Source organism: Vicugna pacos, chromosome 23, assembly GCF_048564905.1.
Source record: "Vicugna pacos chromosome 23, VicPac4, whole genome shotgun sequence".
Lineage (NCBI taxonomy): Eukaryota > Metazoa > Chordata > Mammalia > Artiodactyla > Camelidae > Vicugna > Vicugna pacos.
Genome location: NC_133009.1, coordinates 19177421 through 19193470, shown reverse-complemented (window position 1 = coordinate 19193470; position 16050 = coordinate 19177421). Strand labels below are relative to the sequence as shown.

General features: G+C 42.1%; 1 protein-coding gene and 1 long non-coding RNA gene across 10 annotated transcripts in view; one reads left to right on the top strand and one right to left on the bottom strand.

The window, feature by feature from the left end:
- The window catches only part of DESI2 (desumoylating isopeptidase 2), a 34143-nt gene extending 26768 nt beyond the window's left edge, over positions 1 to 7375 (bottom strand). For 2 of the 4 annotated variants that reach the window (XM_072948614.1, XM_072948617.1), the window contains exon 1: positions 6994 to 7375. In XM_072948614.1, the coding sequence (XP_072804715.1) occupies positions 6994 to 7035 (42 nt within the window). In that variant the 5' untranslated portion in view covers positions 7036 to 7375. Of the gene's footprint in view, positions 1 to 789; positions 1162 to 6170; positions 6193 to 6993 lie in introns of those variants that run through there. The other 2 variants (XM_072948616.1, XM_072948615.1) reach the window with 2 other exon arrangements.
- Positions 7374 to 16050, top strand: part of LOC116285238 (uncharacterized) — a 105073-nt gene continuing 96396 nt past the window's right edge. For all 6 annotated transcript variants that reach the window (XR_012063541.1, XR_012063544.1, XR_012063543.1 and 3 more), the window contains exon 1: positions 7374 to 7695. This is a non-coding gene — a long non-coding RNA (uncharacterized lncRNA). The remainder of the gene's footprint in view (positions 7696 to 16050) is intronic.

The window sequence follows — 16050 nt, the reverse complement described above, 5'->3', positions numbered from 1 at the left end:
ATTTTTTCAGAGCCTTACAAAGCACTCCTAAAAAAAAAATGAGTAATAGCCACAAACACTTTGGAATGATAATAAAGGGAAACTGGCCCAGCCAAGTACCAAATATACTGTGAAATTATAATAATTAAAACAGTGTAGTAATGAGACTAGAATCAACTCTGTATAGGCAAGAATTTAGTGATACAAGGATGACATCACAATTCAGTGAGGAGAGACTTTCATTTCAAATAATGTGGGGTCAATTAGTTAATTATTAAGTTCCTGTTTTGTGGCTGGGGACCATCAGAGTTGTGCACTAAAATAGGTATTTAAGAGTATTTAATTTACAAGTTTCATTAAATTCTATTTTGTTCACTTTATCCATCCTCATAAACGTGATCTTTGGACTGATAATACACCATACCTTTGCAGTTTGAAGGCTCTGTAGTCACCAACCTGTTTGGACCTTTAATATCTGAGTATCTGCCAATCATAAAAGGTTTCCATACTTTACTTTTTGAATACAGTTGACCCTTGAACAACATGAGGTCACTTAATATGCAGATTTTTTCCCATAAATATACAGTCAGCTCTCCATATCCACAGGTTCCACACCCGTGCACGTGGAGGGCTGACTATGGGACCTGGGCATCTCCAGATTTTGGTATCAGGGCAGGTCCTGGAACCAATCCCCCATGAGGGACAACTGTACAAACTTCCCATTTTAAGTTACTAGGTTAAAATATAGTCCATGCCAAGTCAAAAGACTGATAAAAGGGAACACTTTACATTTTGGGGTTTAAAAAATACCTTTCACAGTGTGGTCAGCAGAAGGAGTCCTTAAGATGTCCAGATCTGGCCTCCGGAACCTGTGAATATGCTACAGTGCACGGCAAAGGGACTTTGCAGAGGTAGTTAAAGTTACAGGCCTTAAGACATTACCCTGGAATATCCTTGAGGGTCTCATCTAATTACAAGAGCCCTTAAAAGCAGAAAACTTGCTCTGGACGGAGGGAGAATAGATGTGGCAGAAGGAAAGGCCAGAGATAGCCGAAGTGTGAGAAGGACTCAATGCACTATTGCTGGTTTGAAGATGAAGGATGCAGATGAGGAATGCAAGAGGCTTTAAGCATCTGACAGAGGCCTGGCTGACAAACAGCAAGGCATGAGACCTCAGCCCTACAACTGCAAGCAACTGAATTCTGGTAATGACCTAATGGGCTTGGCTGCAGATGTGCCCCGAAAGCCTAGGCCGCCTGACACCTTACTTTCAACCCTGTGAGGCCTACAGCAGAGGAACAGCTTAGTCCCCCAGAGCCGCTGGCCTGGGGAAGCGTGAGGGAATGAATCTGCATTGTTTTAAACCACTAAGTTTTTGGCCATTTGTTACTGTGGGAATAGAAAACAAATATATACAGAGATTGGATTCTTTTCTCTCATATACTAAACCAGAAAAAAGGGAAGAAAAGAAAAGAATAGAAAAGAAAAAAGAGCACATACTATCAGGGATAACATAGAAGGGCAGATTTTTTTTTTTTTTTTGCCAGACTCATGGGTCATGAGTGGTAGGAGAGTCACTGGCCCAAGAAATATACTTGATACCAAAAAATTAAGATTAGTTCCTATTAACTAGTTAATCTTGCTAAAATTCAGGAACTGACAATGTTTTTGGACGGATCATCTTCCAAGGAGTGATTAAGATATAAGTTCAAAAATAAACAGGCCAAGAGCATTTCTTTAGTTCCATGGTGTTTAAAAAAAAAAAAAACCCGTGTCAAAGAAGAATATTTGATATTTTTCCTACCCCATTCCCATGATCCACCCCCACTTCATTTGGTCACCCTATTCCAACAAAGCTAAAATTCAGCAATGTACTAAGTAAAAGTATAAGGAAAAAACCCAGAAATAGGTATTTGACACAGGAGAAGGAGGATAAGATGACATTTTCATGCCATTGAAGTACTGGCACCATTCCTAATAAAACTGCGTGGTTAAAATCCTATTCATTTGGTAAATATTTACTTACAGAACACCGTCTAGTGTCGGGCCCTGTTCTAAACACTGGTGATAGTATGATGCTATCAAGGAACTTACAGTCTAGTGGGATGCACAGAATTATAATACATGCAGTGACTGAGACATGCAGAAAGTACGAGGGCACAGAGTTCAGCCAAGTCTGACGAATAAAGGCTAAGCCACGGCCCGAAGGAGCCAGGGGTTAGAGACGGTCAGCGCTGGAACAGGACATTCCAGACGGAAGGATCAGCATGCACAAAAGATACTGAGGTGTGGACCAGTACAGCAAGCCTGTTCAGATAACTTAAAAATTTCACTGCGTGAGTCTAAGAGTATGTGTGGGGATAGGGGGCAGGAGGGGGCTTGTTGGAGACTGATAGGAAACGGGCTTTAACAGTCAGGGGCCAAATCATAAAGGGCATTAGATTTTACCCTGGAGGTGAATTTTAAGCAGAGAAATGGCACAACATTTACGTTTCAGAAAGATTACTTTGGTCACAGAAGGGAAGATGGACGAAAATGAAGTAATACTAAAGACTGCAACTAGCAAGAAGGCTATTATATTATAGAAACAGAGATAATGAGGGCCTGAACATGAGAAGCAACAGTGGAAATGGGGATAAGGGAACCAACTGAAAGAATATTCAGAAAGTAAAACACGTGAGAGACATCAGAGGTTCCCAGCTAACTGCCATTCCGACTCCCTGCCTGCCTTCCCCACAACTTACCATGAAGGCCTGAAAAGCCAGACACCCCTCTTCTCAGCTTCATCGTAGTCACATGTGAGTCAATTCTGGACAATCTCTTAGGAAAGGAGGGTGGCTCTGGCAAAGCCTTCCCCTTCTATTTAAATGACAGAGGTACATGAGGAGCAAGGGCCCATACACTTGTCTTTCGATCCTGCTGAATGAGGATACTGTGCCTGGAGCTATGACAGTCCCTTTACAACTATGAAGGGACAAGGTGAGAACAGAAGCCAACATGCTGAGGATAGCAGAGTGGAAATACGGAAAAGTCTTGGTCCATGACGACCCAGCTGAGCTGCTGAACTAACTGTTCAGGGACTGTTTATCTCTGGATTAAGTATCCTTTCAGTTTAAGCCACTGACTGTCAAGCTCTCTGTTACTTTCAGATAAAATTGACCAAACTAAGAGACAAGGCCTGGTAAATTGAAGGGTTTGTAATCAAGAGGAATTTCATTTTACTCCCAGGGTTCTGGCTTGGGAAACTGAGTAGAGGAAGGTGCTAGTTACCAAGACAAAATGACAACACAAGAGGTACTCGGGTTGGGAGTGGCCAGAGTAAGGGGGAAGGGTCTGAGGTGGGGAAAGGAGGAAAGGGAAAAAAAATCTGTTCCTGGACATTCTGATTTAAAGTTATTATGGAATCATGTAGGTGAAAACTATGTTTAGATGAGCCTGGAACTCTTTAACTAGATCCACAGATGTACAGGAAGTCAGACTCTGTCAGGCCTGCAGGAGCTCACGCTCTCTTGGAGAAGGCTAACGGAGGCAGGAGGATCAAAAGAATGGAGTCCAGACAAAAACTTTCTCTTTTGAAGAGTCCTAGGAAGTGTTTCTTTTCTATCACAACTCTCAGGATGTACAGATCCTATTTAAAAATAAGAAGAAACCTGTTTATGGAACGAATCTACAAACATTATCATATTATTACATTTTTTATTTTATAAAAATTCATTAGTATAATTCATCAAGATAATCTGAAAAACACAAATTCTGGATCTATGACAAATGAAGACTTTGTACTAAAGTGACTATACCAGAGACTGTCCCAGCAACTGAAACTGATTTGAATCATGAATCACATGCTTTACTATCTGTACCAGTACATTAGCAATGTGTGAATAACCTCATTCCCAAGACTGAAAATAACTCCAGGACATGTTTTATTGGCGGTAGATTACCCCACAGTACAGAGAGGAACATAATCACTGAGAAGGCAGCAAGCAATAATTGAGCAGCACTATGTGAGATTAAGTAACCTTCTGAGGGGATACTACTCCTCCATGAGAAGTCAGATGACCCTGATACGATTATTTTCATATATGTGGCAGAGTTTTGGACGTAAAAAAATGATCAGCGGCTCCCAATCTAGTGAACAGGAGAAAAACAGCTAGAGTAGGCAACAGAAAGAGGCCCAAGGGCACACAGCAAGAGGTCCCTATACACAGTGATTATAAGCACAAACCAAAGGTTGATCTTCATGCTTACAAAGTTTGGACCAGATAGATTAGCTGATGTACTGCAAAGGCAGATGACAGCAATTCTCATCAAAGGCATTTATGATGAACAGCAAGTACTACCAAAGATAAAAGGAATTTGCCCTTGACATGAAGCAAAAATGCTTCAAAAACCAAAACTGACTTGAGAAAATGAGTATAATAAATACAAACTTGTAGCTCAACCCATTGGCCTTAACTCTAAAACCTAACTCTGATCACACTGCTCCCTACCAAGAAAACTTCAAATGGTTCCCCACTCCCTACCCCGCCTCACAGATGCCCCCTCAGCCTTCACTGCAGCCCCAAACTAATAAAAGTTCTCGCTGAACTGAAAGTTTTGTCTCCCTACATGCGTCCTACATGAGTCATACTGGACCAGCTGGTTATCTCCCAAATCTAACCTGTGGGTTCCTACTCCTGCACCCCGTTCACGCTGACTGTTCTCTGCCTGCAGAAGCCCCACCAATCCCCCAAGTTCTGCCCCCTGTATCTTTCAGCAGTCTCCTCCTTCACATCTTGTCCTGCTTGTATCAAAATCATGCCATTCTGTTTTGAACTGTTATTACTGTTGCACCTCCCCTAAGATATTCTAAATTCCTTAAGAAACGATAAGTCATTCATTTTTGTGACTTTTACAGGGTCATAACTAAATAATTGTAGGTTGCTGAATTAGTGACATAAAACACAGACCAAAAGCCCTCATGAGAACCCACAAGTGCAAGTTCGTAAGAAGACTAATAATTCAGCTATTTACCATTGATTCCTATGTTCCTTCTCGTCCTGCTGATAGGAAAAAGCAATATGTAAGAAATAAATATAGGAATTATTCAGTAGAGAAGATAATGAAATAGACTGTGGTCTAGAAATTCTAGATCCTATTCGTAGTTATCTGGACAGGTTTAACCTACCCTTTTCTCTACTTGCTTCCTCTGTAACTACCTACTTGACAAAAGTGATGTGAAGATCTTTGTTAACTAGTTAATATTTTTAACATCTTTCAGAACACTCCTCCCTTTAACGTACTGGTTTGAATAGCATCTCTAGCTTTTCCTACACCACATAGCAATCATTTTTGTGAGTTATAGGATACCTGAAGTGTAAAGAAGCCCATTATATGCCAAAAAATATATTTTCAGTTTTATTTATAAAGGCAATATGCTCTCTTCCTCTACTTTCACAGATTTCTTTTAGGCTGTGAAACTGTGGCCCTCTGGTCATTGCATAATCCTAACTGATAAAGGGGTTTATAATCTAGAAGAAAAAGCACACTGTGCTCTCAAGAGCAGAATATAGCAGACGGATGGTTTGTAACAGTCTTCATGAACAAACAAGAAACCAAACTCAGATCACTGAGGGGGATGGGAGCACAGAAACATTAAAAGGGCAATAAAAATTCTTGAAACATAAAGGCATCCACAGCTATCCACAAAAAGTTTAAATCTAGACAATCAGTTTTTAACCAGTAACACAGGCCAAAGACCTCACAAAGTACCAAACTCTTCTAGAATCTCTAGTTCTGATTATTCTTCTCCGTAACTTTTTCTATCGTGTTCCACGTTTCTCAGGATAGTAACCTACCTTCCCTTCACCTCCCAAGTTTATACGTGAACTCAGCTGAGACTCACGTCCCCAGCAGTCTCTATGCTTTTCCGACCTAATTCCCAGATTGGTATGGGAATTCCTTCCTACTCAAGATGTTACTCTGTAAATTAAAAAACTTAAAAACAATGCAAGGGAATAAACAGGTAAGATAAGTGAATGAGAACCAAGGTTCCTGACCTCTAGTACTTCTGCTCATCTGAATCTTTAAACCAACAAAAACAATGATGGAGACTTTTTCACTTGTCAATCCATTTTACAAGAAATTTTAAACACTGCAGGTAGAGGTAACCCCTTATAAAACCAAAACTAATCAACCAAAAGCAAACAAACCTAAGCATGCATCTGACTGCAACAGTAATTCTGTACTGGGTTATCTCAACTGCAATTACAAGGCAAACCAATCTTTGGACTCGATTCTATGTGCCTGCAGTACTCCAAAGTTATATGACATAATAAACAAGTTCGTCCCGTCCTCTCCAGTGGTCACGTCAGATACCTGTTGCATCACTCTGAAGGTGGTCTCCAGAATCTAGGAAAGGAGCGGAGCACCACTATGATTCCTAAATAATTAAGCTGGGCTATTTTCTGGATAAATTTTAGCCTCATTCATTTTAATGAGGTTGCCTTGTAGGCAAGGGTGTGTTGGCTCCTGTTCATCTTTGGCTTCGACAAGCGGTGACTTTCTGGACTTAGAGGGGCTTGGGAGTTTTTGAAGACTTGGGCACCATTAAGAGAGATGTATGGCTCGACAGAAGAAGAGACAGACGGGAGAGCAGGCAATCGGAGCGGGAGAAACGGGGCAGCCCCGCAGTCCAGGTGGAGTGGGAAGTCCGAACCACGATGAAAGCTTGGCGGAAAGGACACTGCTCGTCCGCCGGACGGTCGGGCCCAGCCCAGGGTCCGGGCCAAGTTGGGACAAGCGAGAGGTTCAAGGAGAACCGAGTCTTGCAAAGTCCTGGGGCAGCCCGGGCGACGCTAACACGCGCGCGGACGTTTACGGGGATTAAAAAAAAAAAAAACTCCCCTCCCCCCACCCCGAAGAACTAAGCGGGAGGCGGCGACGCGAGGCAGGGAACCCGCGGGGCCGGGTCCGAGCCGACCCGCGGAGGGATGCCGGCCTGGGCCGGGCTCGGGCCGCCGGGGCCGTACTCACCATGTCGTACACGTTTAGCACCACTAACTGGTTAGCCCCCATCCTCCTCCCGGCGGCCGCCGCCTCGCCCTCCAGCCGCTCGGTCTCTGTGGGGCCCGAGGCCGCTCCCACCCCCGCGGGCGCTTCGGGGGGCCGGAGCCGGGCACTAAGCGCACTGCCCGGCCCGCGGCAGCCGGGGCGGGAGCATCGGGAAGCGGGTCGCTTCCGGGCGCCGCCGACTGGACCCTCCGCGCCTACGGGGCCGGACCACAGGCAGCCCGCTCCGGCTCAGGCACCTCCCACGGCGGCAGACACGTGGGGGAAGGCGTGGCCCGAGCGAGGGGCGGGCGCCAGGCGCCCGGGGGCGGGGCCGGCCGGCGCCGGGGCTGGGCCCGCCTGCGCTCTGGCCTCCTCTGCTGCGCTCGGACCTAAGATGGCGTAGTCTCAGCCTTCTCCGCCCGGGAGGACCAGGGTCCCAGAAAGACTATAGTTCCCAGCATGCAGTGAGGAAGCGCAGAGGCGGAGTCTCAGTAATGCGGTCCTTCCTCGGGGCCGTGGACGACAGCTCCCAGCATGCTGCGGGGGCCCGGCGCGGCGGGCCAGGCCTTCCCGGGAGACTACAGTTCCCAGCATGCAGTGCTCGCGGTCAGCACTCGAGCCCTTGCTGTCCGTCCTTGAGGGCGGTGAGGTCTTCTACCTGCAACCCACTTCGCTGCTGCTACGGTTAGTTTCTGTTGCGTCGAGCTCCATGAAGAGAAACGTGGCGAAAACATAGCGTTGACCCTGTTTTTCAAGTCCCTCGTCACTTTTTTTTTTTTGCAAGGGGAGGGGTGGGGTAATAGAGAAAGGCGGGTGGGGGAAGGGGTGTAGTGTGCATCCAGTTAATCCTCTATGGAATTTTATATTTTCTACTTCTCTGCTGAGATGGGAAGAGTACAGCACTCATAGATTAGCACAATCCTAGAACACAGTAGGTGCTTTTGCGTTCATTTAAAAAAAGTTGCAGTTGAACATGTGTAAGCACATTTGACTGCTTTATGATTGTATTACTGTATTCTGTTGATTCTTATTTTGTAGTTGGCTTTATTCCTTTGATAACTAAGCTTAAAAAGCTAAAGCTGTCAACTGTTCTTATAAACAGTGAGCGGTACATATATGTAAATTTTAAAACGGTTTTATCTCAATGAGTTGTTCTTCCTGGAATAAACTTTGTTTACCTACCCCCCCCCAGAAATGTTATGTGCCTGTCTTTTGTCAGGAAGTGTTGTAGATCCTGGGGAATAGAGAAATTAACGGGAAGGAGGACAAATAAATTATCGGTGACCTTTGCTTTGTAAAGAGTTAAAATAGGATGAAGTGATCAAGAGTTTCCTCAGATTTGGTGCAGCAGGAAGGTCTTGGTTACCAGGTGAGGTTTATTTAAGCTGAGCTCTGAATGACAAAAAACCGGCCCCACAGATACAAGCCGACAGATACCCCATTAAAAGGTATCAGCAAAGCTAATTGATTCAAGCCATTAGGAAGCTATTCCACAAGTGCACACCAAAAAGTGGCTTGGATATTGGAGTTAGTGGGGGACACTGAAGAAATTAGATTTGGAATATTTTGGAAGTAGGGTCTACAGGACTTGCCAATGGATTGGATGTTGAGTTTGTTAGAAACACTCAAGGATAACTTCTAGATATTTGAGTTGAAAAATTGTGCAGGTGGTGGTGCCATTTATAAGATGTGAAAATTGGGAAGAACCGATTGGGAAGAGGGAGATCAAGAGTTGCGGTTTGGTCATGTTAAATTGGAGATACTTTTTAGACACCCATGATATCAGGTAGGCATTTGGAAAAACCAGAGTCATGGTCATGATAAATAAACTCTAAAGTTTTGGGACTGATTGGATGACTCAGGAAAGTATGTAGCTTAACAAAGATAAAGGGGCCAGAGACAAAGCTCTAGAACCCTTCATGCGGAGGTCAAGTAGAAGAGGAAGACAAATCACTGAGGCAGGAGGAGAATGTGGTAACACAGAAGCCACAGGTGTTAAGATTCAGCAATATGGAGGTTACGTAGCCTTGACGAGAGCAATCTCAGGGCAGGATTGAGATTCAGAGACTGTCTGGAATGGTCTGAGAGGTGAATGTAAGGAGAAGAAATGGAGACTATAGGCAACTTGGGTCAATAATGGGATAAGGCTGTGTAGTCAGTGGAGGACATTTTAAAGATGGCACATACTAAGATATACTTGTAGGTGGAAAGAGAGAAATTGATGATGGAGAGGGTGAGGAGGTTTCCAAGGGCAAGGTAAGAAGGGGAAGAGATCCAGTGCACAAATGGAGGGGTTGACCTTTAGTAGGCAGGATGCTTTATCCATAGTGACAGCCTATAAGGTAGATGCAGGTACACAGTGATGATGTGGAAGATACAGAAGACAAATGAAGGCAGGCATTCTTTTCTGATTTGCTTTGATTTTTCTTGTGAATAAGAGGCAGGATGATCACTGGAAAGTCAGAGAGGGGAAGGGTGGGGTGTAGGGAATTTGAAAAGAGAGAAGGTGTAAAATAGGGGAAACAAATATCCTGAGGAAATAGGGTGGAATCTCCAGGCACTGTTGAGTGACAGTAAATGCTGTGTGCATGATTGTTATTTGTCTGTCGTCTGGTTGTGGACAAGGTTCTAAAATTCATTTTTTGTGTACCTAGCTGCTTTGCTTCCCTCCCCCTGCTGCCTTCCTCTCTTCCTAATACAACTGAACAAAATGCAGGTGTGGGGAAAGGCACTATCCATTAACATCTCATAACACCTCTTACTGAGGCCTCAAACCACTGGTTCATTTCACCTGTTACTCTAAACACTCGCTTTGTCCTTTGTGATCTCAGCTACTCTCACAGCTGTAACTATTGCATGTGTGCTGAAAAGTCTGATGCCCCCATCTCTGGTCCCTATCTCTCTTTTGAGCACCAGGCCAGCATAACCCGCAGCCTGTTGGACTTCTCCACCAGGTGTATTTGTTTTTTAATTGCTGCTGTAACAAATGACCACAAACTTAGTGGTTTGTAACAACACAACACAAATTTATTATCTTAACAATTCTAGAGGCCAGCAGTGTGTTCTTTCCAGAGACTCTAGGGGGGAATCTACTTCCTTGTCTTTCACCTGCTGGAGACTGCCCTCATTCCTTGACTCAGGGGCATATCACCCTGACCTCTATTATTGCATTGTATCTTCTCTGACTCTCCTGCTCCCTCCTTTCACTTAGGACCCTGGTAATTACATTGGGTCCACCTGGATAATCAAGGATAATGTCATCTCAAGAGCCTTAACTAATCATGTCTGCAAAGTCTTTTTTTTTTTTTCTCCTATGTGAAGTAATATATTTGCAGGTTCTAGGGAATTGGATGTGGACATCTTTGGGGAGCTATTATTCTGCCCACTGTGTAGGATGTCTCAAGGTCACTTGAAGTTAATCAGGTACAAAATTGAATTCACTGATGATAAATTTCTCATGGAATTTAGGTATCAAGCCACCAATAACTGAAATTATCCATTCATTCATTGATTCATCGAACAAGTATTAAATGAGTATCTTCTAGGTGTCACCCACTGTGTACCACTAGCACTCTGTGATAAAACACATGACTCCTGCCCTCATGAAGCTTACAAACAAGTGGAAAACAGAAAAAAAGTATGTGTTTATTCATTAATTTATAATTTACGTTGAAGGGCACAAGTAGTGGTGGAGCAGAATAAGGAGATTTATTTGGGGTGGTTGTCGGGAAGCAGAAACTATTCCAGTAATATTAACAAAGAAAATTTAATATAAAGAATTGTAAATGGGGTACTGAGGGCTGAAAAGACAAAAAAAAAAAAAAAAGGAACACGAAGTTATCAGGGAGGTTGTAAGCACCAGAAGCAGCTATCACCCTGAGGCCTGGGGGAACAAAGAGTTTGGGATTTAAAGTTTTAAAGCTTGGTGGAGAGCCCTGTTGAGGTGGAATCCAAAACCCTGAAGAGAGAAGTTTGGCAGGCTGCTGCTGCTGTTGCCTCTGAGGGGCACAGTGACGTGGGTCCTGGAAATTTTTAGAAACTTCCAGCTGGACATCAACCATTGCTCCTGAAATCTGCTGCCCCTGCTGGGATGAAGAAGCATAACTAAGTTCTCGCTGACATGAAAGGTGGGAAACGAGAAGTCCTCTTCCTCTTCCTGCTGCCAGCATCCTTCCGGTGCGGTTCCTGGTACTAGAGAAACCTACCAGGGAGCCAGGTGGAGAGCGGAAATGTCGTTTGCAGAGTCCTGGCCTCAGCGACTAGAAAGGTGGATTCGAAACTGAGAGAGTAGCCTCATTACAACCTACACAGACAATTACAACCTACACAATCCTGAAGGGAGACCTAAGTGTTCAGAGCATCATCAAGGAAAATAAAATTTGAAACTTATTGCTATCTGAACTGCGTTGTAGCGATGAAGTGAACCCAGCTGTCTTTTTAAAAACTATTTAAGTATAACTGACTTACGATATTCCATTACTTTCAGATGCACAACATAGTGATTTGATATTTTTATAAATTACAAAATGATCTCCTTGATATGTCTAGTTACCATCTGTCACCATAAAAAATTATTCCAATATTATTGACTGTATTCCCCATGCTGTATATTACATTCTTGTAACTTATTAATTTTATAGCTGGAAGTTTATACTGCTTAATCCCCTTCACCTATTTTGTCCATTCCCCATCCCCTCCCCTTTGGCAACCACCCATTTATTGTCTGTACTTTTGAGTCTGTTTTTGTTTTGATTTGTTCATTTGTTTTGTTTTTTAGATTCCACATGTAAGTGAAACCGTATAGTATTTGTCTTTCTCTCTCTGACTTATTTCACTAAGTATAATACCTTCTAGGTCCATCCATATTGTAACAAATGGCAAGATTTTTTTAATGATTGAGTAATAGTCCACTATATATGTGTGTGTGTATACACATGCGCACACATACACACATCGTTATCCATTCATCCATTAATGGACACTCAGATTGCTTCCATATCTTTCCTATTGTATACAATACTGTTTCCTATTGTATATAATAAATAATGCTGCAGTGAACTTGGGGTGTGTATACCTTTTTAAATGATTGTTTTTGTTTTCTTTGGGAAAAGACCAGAAGCAACATTGCTGAATCATATGATAGTTCTATTCTTAATTTTTTTCAAGAACCTCCATACTGTTTTCCAGAGTGCTGTACCCATTTACATTCCCACCAACCAATCGTGAGGGTTCTCTTTTCTCCACATACTGCCAGCACTTATAATTTATTGTCCTTTTGATGATGGCCATTCTGACAGATGAGAGGTGCTATCTTGTTGTGGTTTTGATTTGCATTTCCCTGGTGATTGGTGAAGTTGAGCATCTTTTCATGTATGTCCTTTTTGGAAAATGGATATTCAGGTCCTCTGCCCATTTTTCAATCAGGTTGTTTGTCTTGTTTGATGTTGAGTTTTATGAGTTCTTGGGATATTTTGGAGATTAACCCTTTATTGGATGTATGATTTACAAATATCTTCTCCTATTCAGTAACGTACCTTTTCACTTTGTTGCTAGTTCCTGCACTGTGCAAAAGCTTTTCAGTTTGAAGTACTCCTGTTTGTTTATTTTTAGCTTTTGCTGCCCTTACCTGAGGAGACCTGTCCTATAAAATATTGCTAAGATTGATGTCAAAGAGTGTATTACCTATGTTTTCTTCAAGAAATTTTATGGTTTCAGGTCTTACATTTAAGTCTTTAATCCATTTTGGGCTTATTTTTGAGGATGGTATGAGAAAGTAGTCCAGTTTGATTCTTTTGCATGTAGCTGTCCAGTTTTCCCTACACCATTTATTGAAGAGGCTGTTTTTCCCCCATCATATATTCTTTGCTCCTTTATCATAGGGTAAATAACCATGTAAGTGTGAGTTTATTTCTGGGATCGATATTCTGTTCCATTGATCTGTGTTCTGTTTTTGTGCCAGTACCATATTGTTTTGATTATTGTAGCTTTGTAGTGTAGTATGAAGTCAGGGAGTGATTCTTCTCAAGGTTTTTTTTGTTTTCTTTTTTGGGTGGGGGGGCTATTCAAGATCTTTTGTGTTTCCAAACAAATTTTAGAATTATTTGTTCCAGGTCTGTGAAAAATGTCATTGGTATTTTGATAGGGCTTGCATTGAATCTGTAGATTACCTTGAATAATAGTATGGTCATTATAACAACATTAATTCTTTCAATCCATGAGCAAGGTAAATCTTTCCATTTGTTTGTGTCATCTTCTACAAAGTCTTACAGTTTTCCAAGTGCAGGTTTTTACCTTTTTGCTTAGATTTACTCCTAGATAATTTGTTGTTTTTGATGCAATTGTAAATAGAATTAGTTTATTAATTTCTTTTTCTGATAGTTCATTGTTAGTGTATAGAAAATGCAACAGATTTCAGTGTACTAATTTTGTATCCTGCAACTTATTGAATTCATTTATTAGTTATAATAGTTTTTTGTTCTGTTTGTTTTTGGTGGCATCTTTAGAATTTTCCATATAGTATCTTGTCGTCTGCAAACAGTGACAGGTTTATGTTTTCTTTTCCAATTTGGATTCCTTTATTTCTTTTTCTTATCCGATTGCTGTGGCTAGGACTTCCAACTCTATCTTGAATAAAAGTGATGAGTGGCCATCCTTGTCCTGTTCTGTTGAGTATGTATGATGTTAGTTGTGGGCTTGTCCTATATGGCCTTTATTATGTTGAGGTATGTTCCCTCTGTCTCCATTTTGTTGAAAGTTTGTATCATAAGTGGATGTTGAATTTTATTAAAAGCTTTTTTTGCATCTATGGAGATGTTTTTATGCTTTAAAATAGGATTTTTATTTTTCAACTTGTTAAAGTGGTGTGCCACATTGATTGATTTATGAATATTGAATCATCCTTGCACCCTTGGGATAAAACTCACTTGATCATTGTGTATCATCCTTGTAATATATTGTTGAATTTGGTTTGCTAATATTTTGTTGAGGATTTTTGCATCTATGTTCATCAGTGATATTGGCCTGCAACTTTGTGTGTATGTGTGTGTGTGTGTGTGTGTGTGTGTGAGATAATTTTGTCTGGTTTTGGTATCAGGATGATACTGGCCTTATAAAATGAGTTTGGAACCATTCCTTCTGCAGTTTTTTGGAACAGTTTGAAAAGGATAGATGTTAAGTTAACTCTTTACTAAATGTTTGGTAGAATTCACCTGTGAAGGTTGTGGTCCTGGACTGTTGTTTTTTGGGAGTTTTATTTTTAATACTGATTCACTTTAATTAGTGGTAATTGGCCTGTTCTTATTTTCAATTTCTTCCTGGTTCAGTCTTGGGAAATTGCATGTTCCTAAGAATTTATCCATTTCTCTTAACTTTTCCATTTTGTCAGCATTTAATTGTCCATAGTGAGGTGTTCGCTCACACCATGGTGATAATCATATTGCAATATATAAATGTATCAAATCAACACCTGTATACCTTAAACTTACACAATGCTATATGTCAATTATATTATATATATAATTTAGCAGTAACCAGCAAACGTCACTGTCTTTTTTATCCCTATGTTCAAATGCTTGCTCCATTGTACCTGCCATAACACTCCCCTCCACCAGGACATTTCCCCAAGTCACCATCAATAAAAGCTTTAGCAACTGAACCACCACCTTGAACCAGGAACTGTTTGTGTCCCACAAACCCTCCAGGTTGGTGCTATCTCTGCCTGCAGGGTGCTGGGTGAGCCAGTCTCAAGTCCCCTCCAAACGTCTGTTTTCTCAGACCACTCGAATTACTACCTCTGTCAGTCCAGGTTCTCTGAGAAACAGTCACCAAGATCAGACTGAATGTGCAACAATTTTATTAGGGGAAATACTTGTCTGAAAGGAAATAGGAAGTTGTGGAAGGTAGGGAGAATCATCTGACCCAGACTGAGAGAGAGAGAGACAGACAGACACACACACACACACACACACACACACACACACACACACACACACACAGAAAGTGAGTTTGTGTGTGTGTGTATGTGTGTGTGTGAGAGTGGAGGTGTCCTTAACTGCTGTGCAACATGAGACTTCAGGAGTCCTTGAGGCAGGCTGGCAGGTGTCTCGTCTGTGGAAGTATCCCCCGCACACTCAGTCATCGGAGGGGTAGTGGCTTGGGGGGTGTGGCCTTGGTGCAATGTGGTGGTGAATTACAGGGGCAGCAGCTCATGTGCTGGGTCAATTACACTCCTGCAGTAGGAGGTCTGCCACAAACCACCCATCTTCCTACCAGCCTACCTACATCAGTACCCATGAACTCTGGCCTCCCTCCTATAACACTGGATGAAATGTTCAGTTTCAGCACTTGATCTGGTTTTCTTTTGCCTACTCAAGGATTTTGGTTCAGCAGTTACCCCCTCTCTCCCCGGATCATCAGTTTTCCCTCGCCACTGGATCATTCCTGTCAGTACTCAGTAACACCTTCCTGACCTCACCTCTGCCTCCAGTTGCCCTCCATTTCTTTGCTCCCTATCATGGAAAAAAAGAACTCCTTGAAAGAGTTTATACTTGCTGTCTCTACTTCTTTAATTCCCATTCGTTTGTTCACAGTGACAAGAGACTTTTTATGATTAATTAAGTAGTATAACTTTAGTGTAGTAGGAAACCACAGTAAGAAAGCAAATATCACCTGGAACTACATCATTTTGAGTTTGGTGACTAATATCCTTCCATTTGTCTTTATGCACAGACACATCATTTTACATAGAGAGAAAAATATGCATGCTGTTTTTCTGTTGTTTGCTGCTTCCACAGTTTTGAGGGGTTTGTTTATATCCTTTCCTCTCTACATCTCTGGACACATCCCCTCTCCCCCTCCCGCAGTGGACAGACATACACAAGCACACATGCACATGATGTACACAAATGGTGTGTATCCTTCCATACTTTTCTCTGGTTCTCATGCACAGAGCTTTCATTTTGTTTATATAATAGGATCATAGTATAAGTACTTCCCTGTAGCTCACTGTTCTCATTTAGCAAAACCTTGTGAGACTTCACT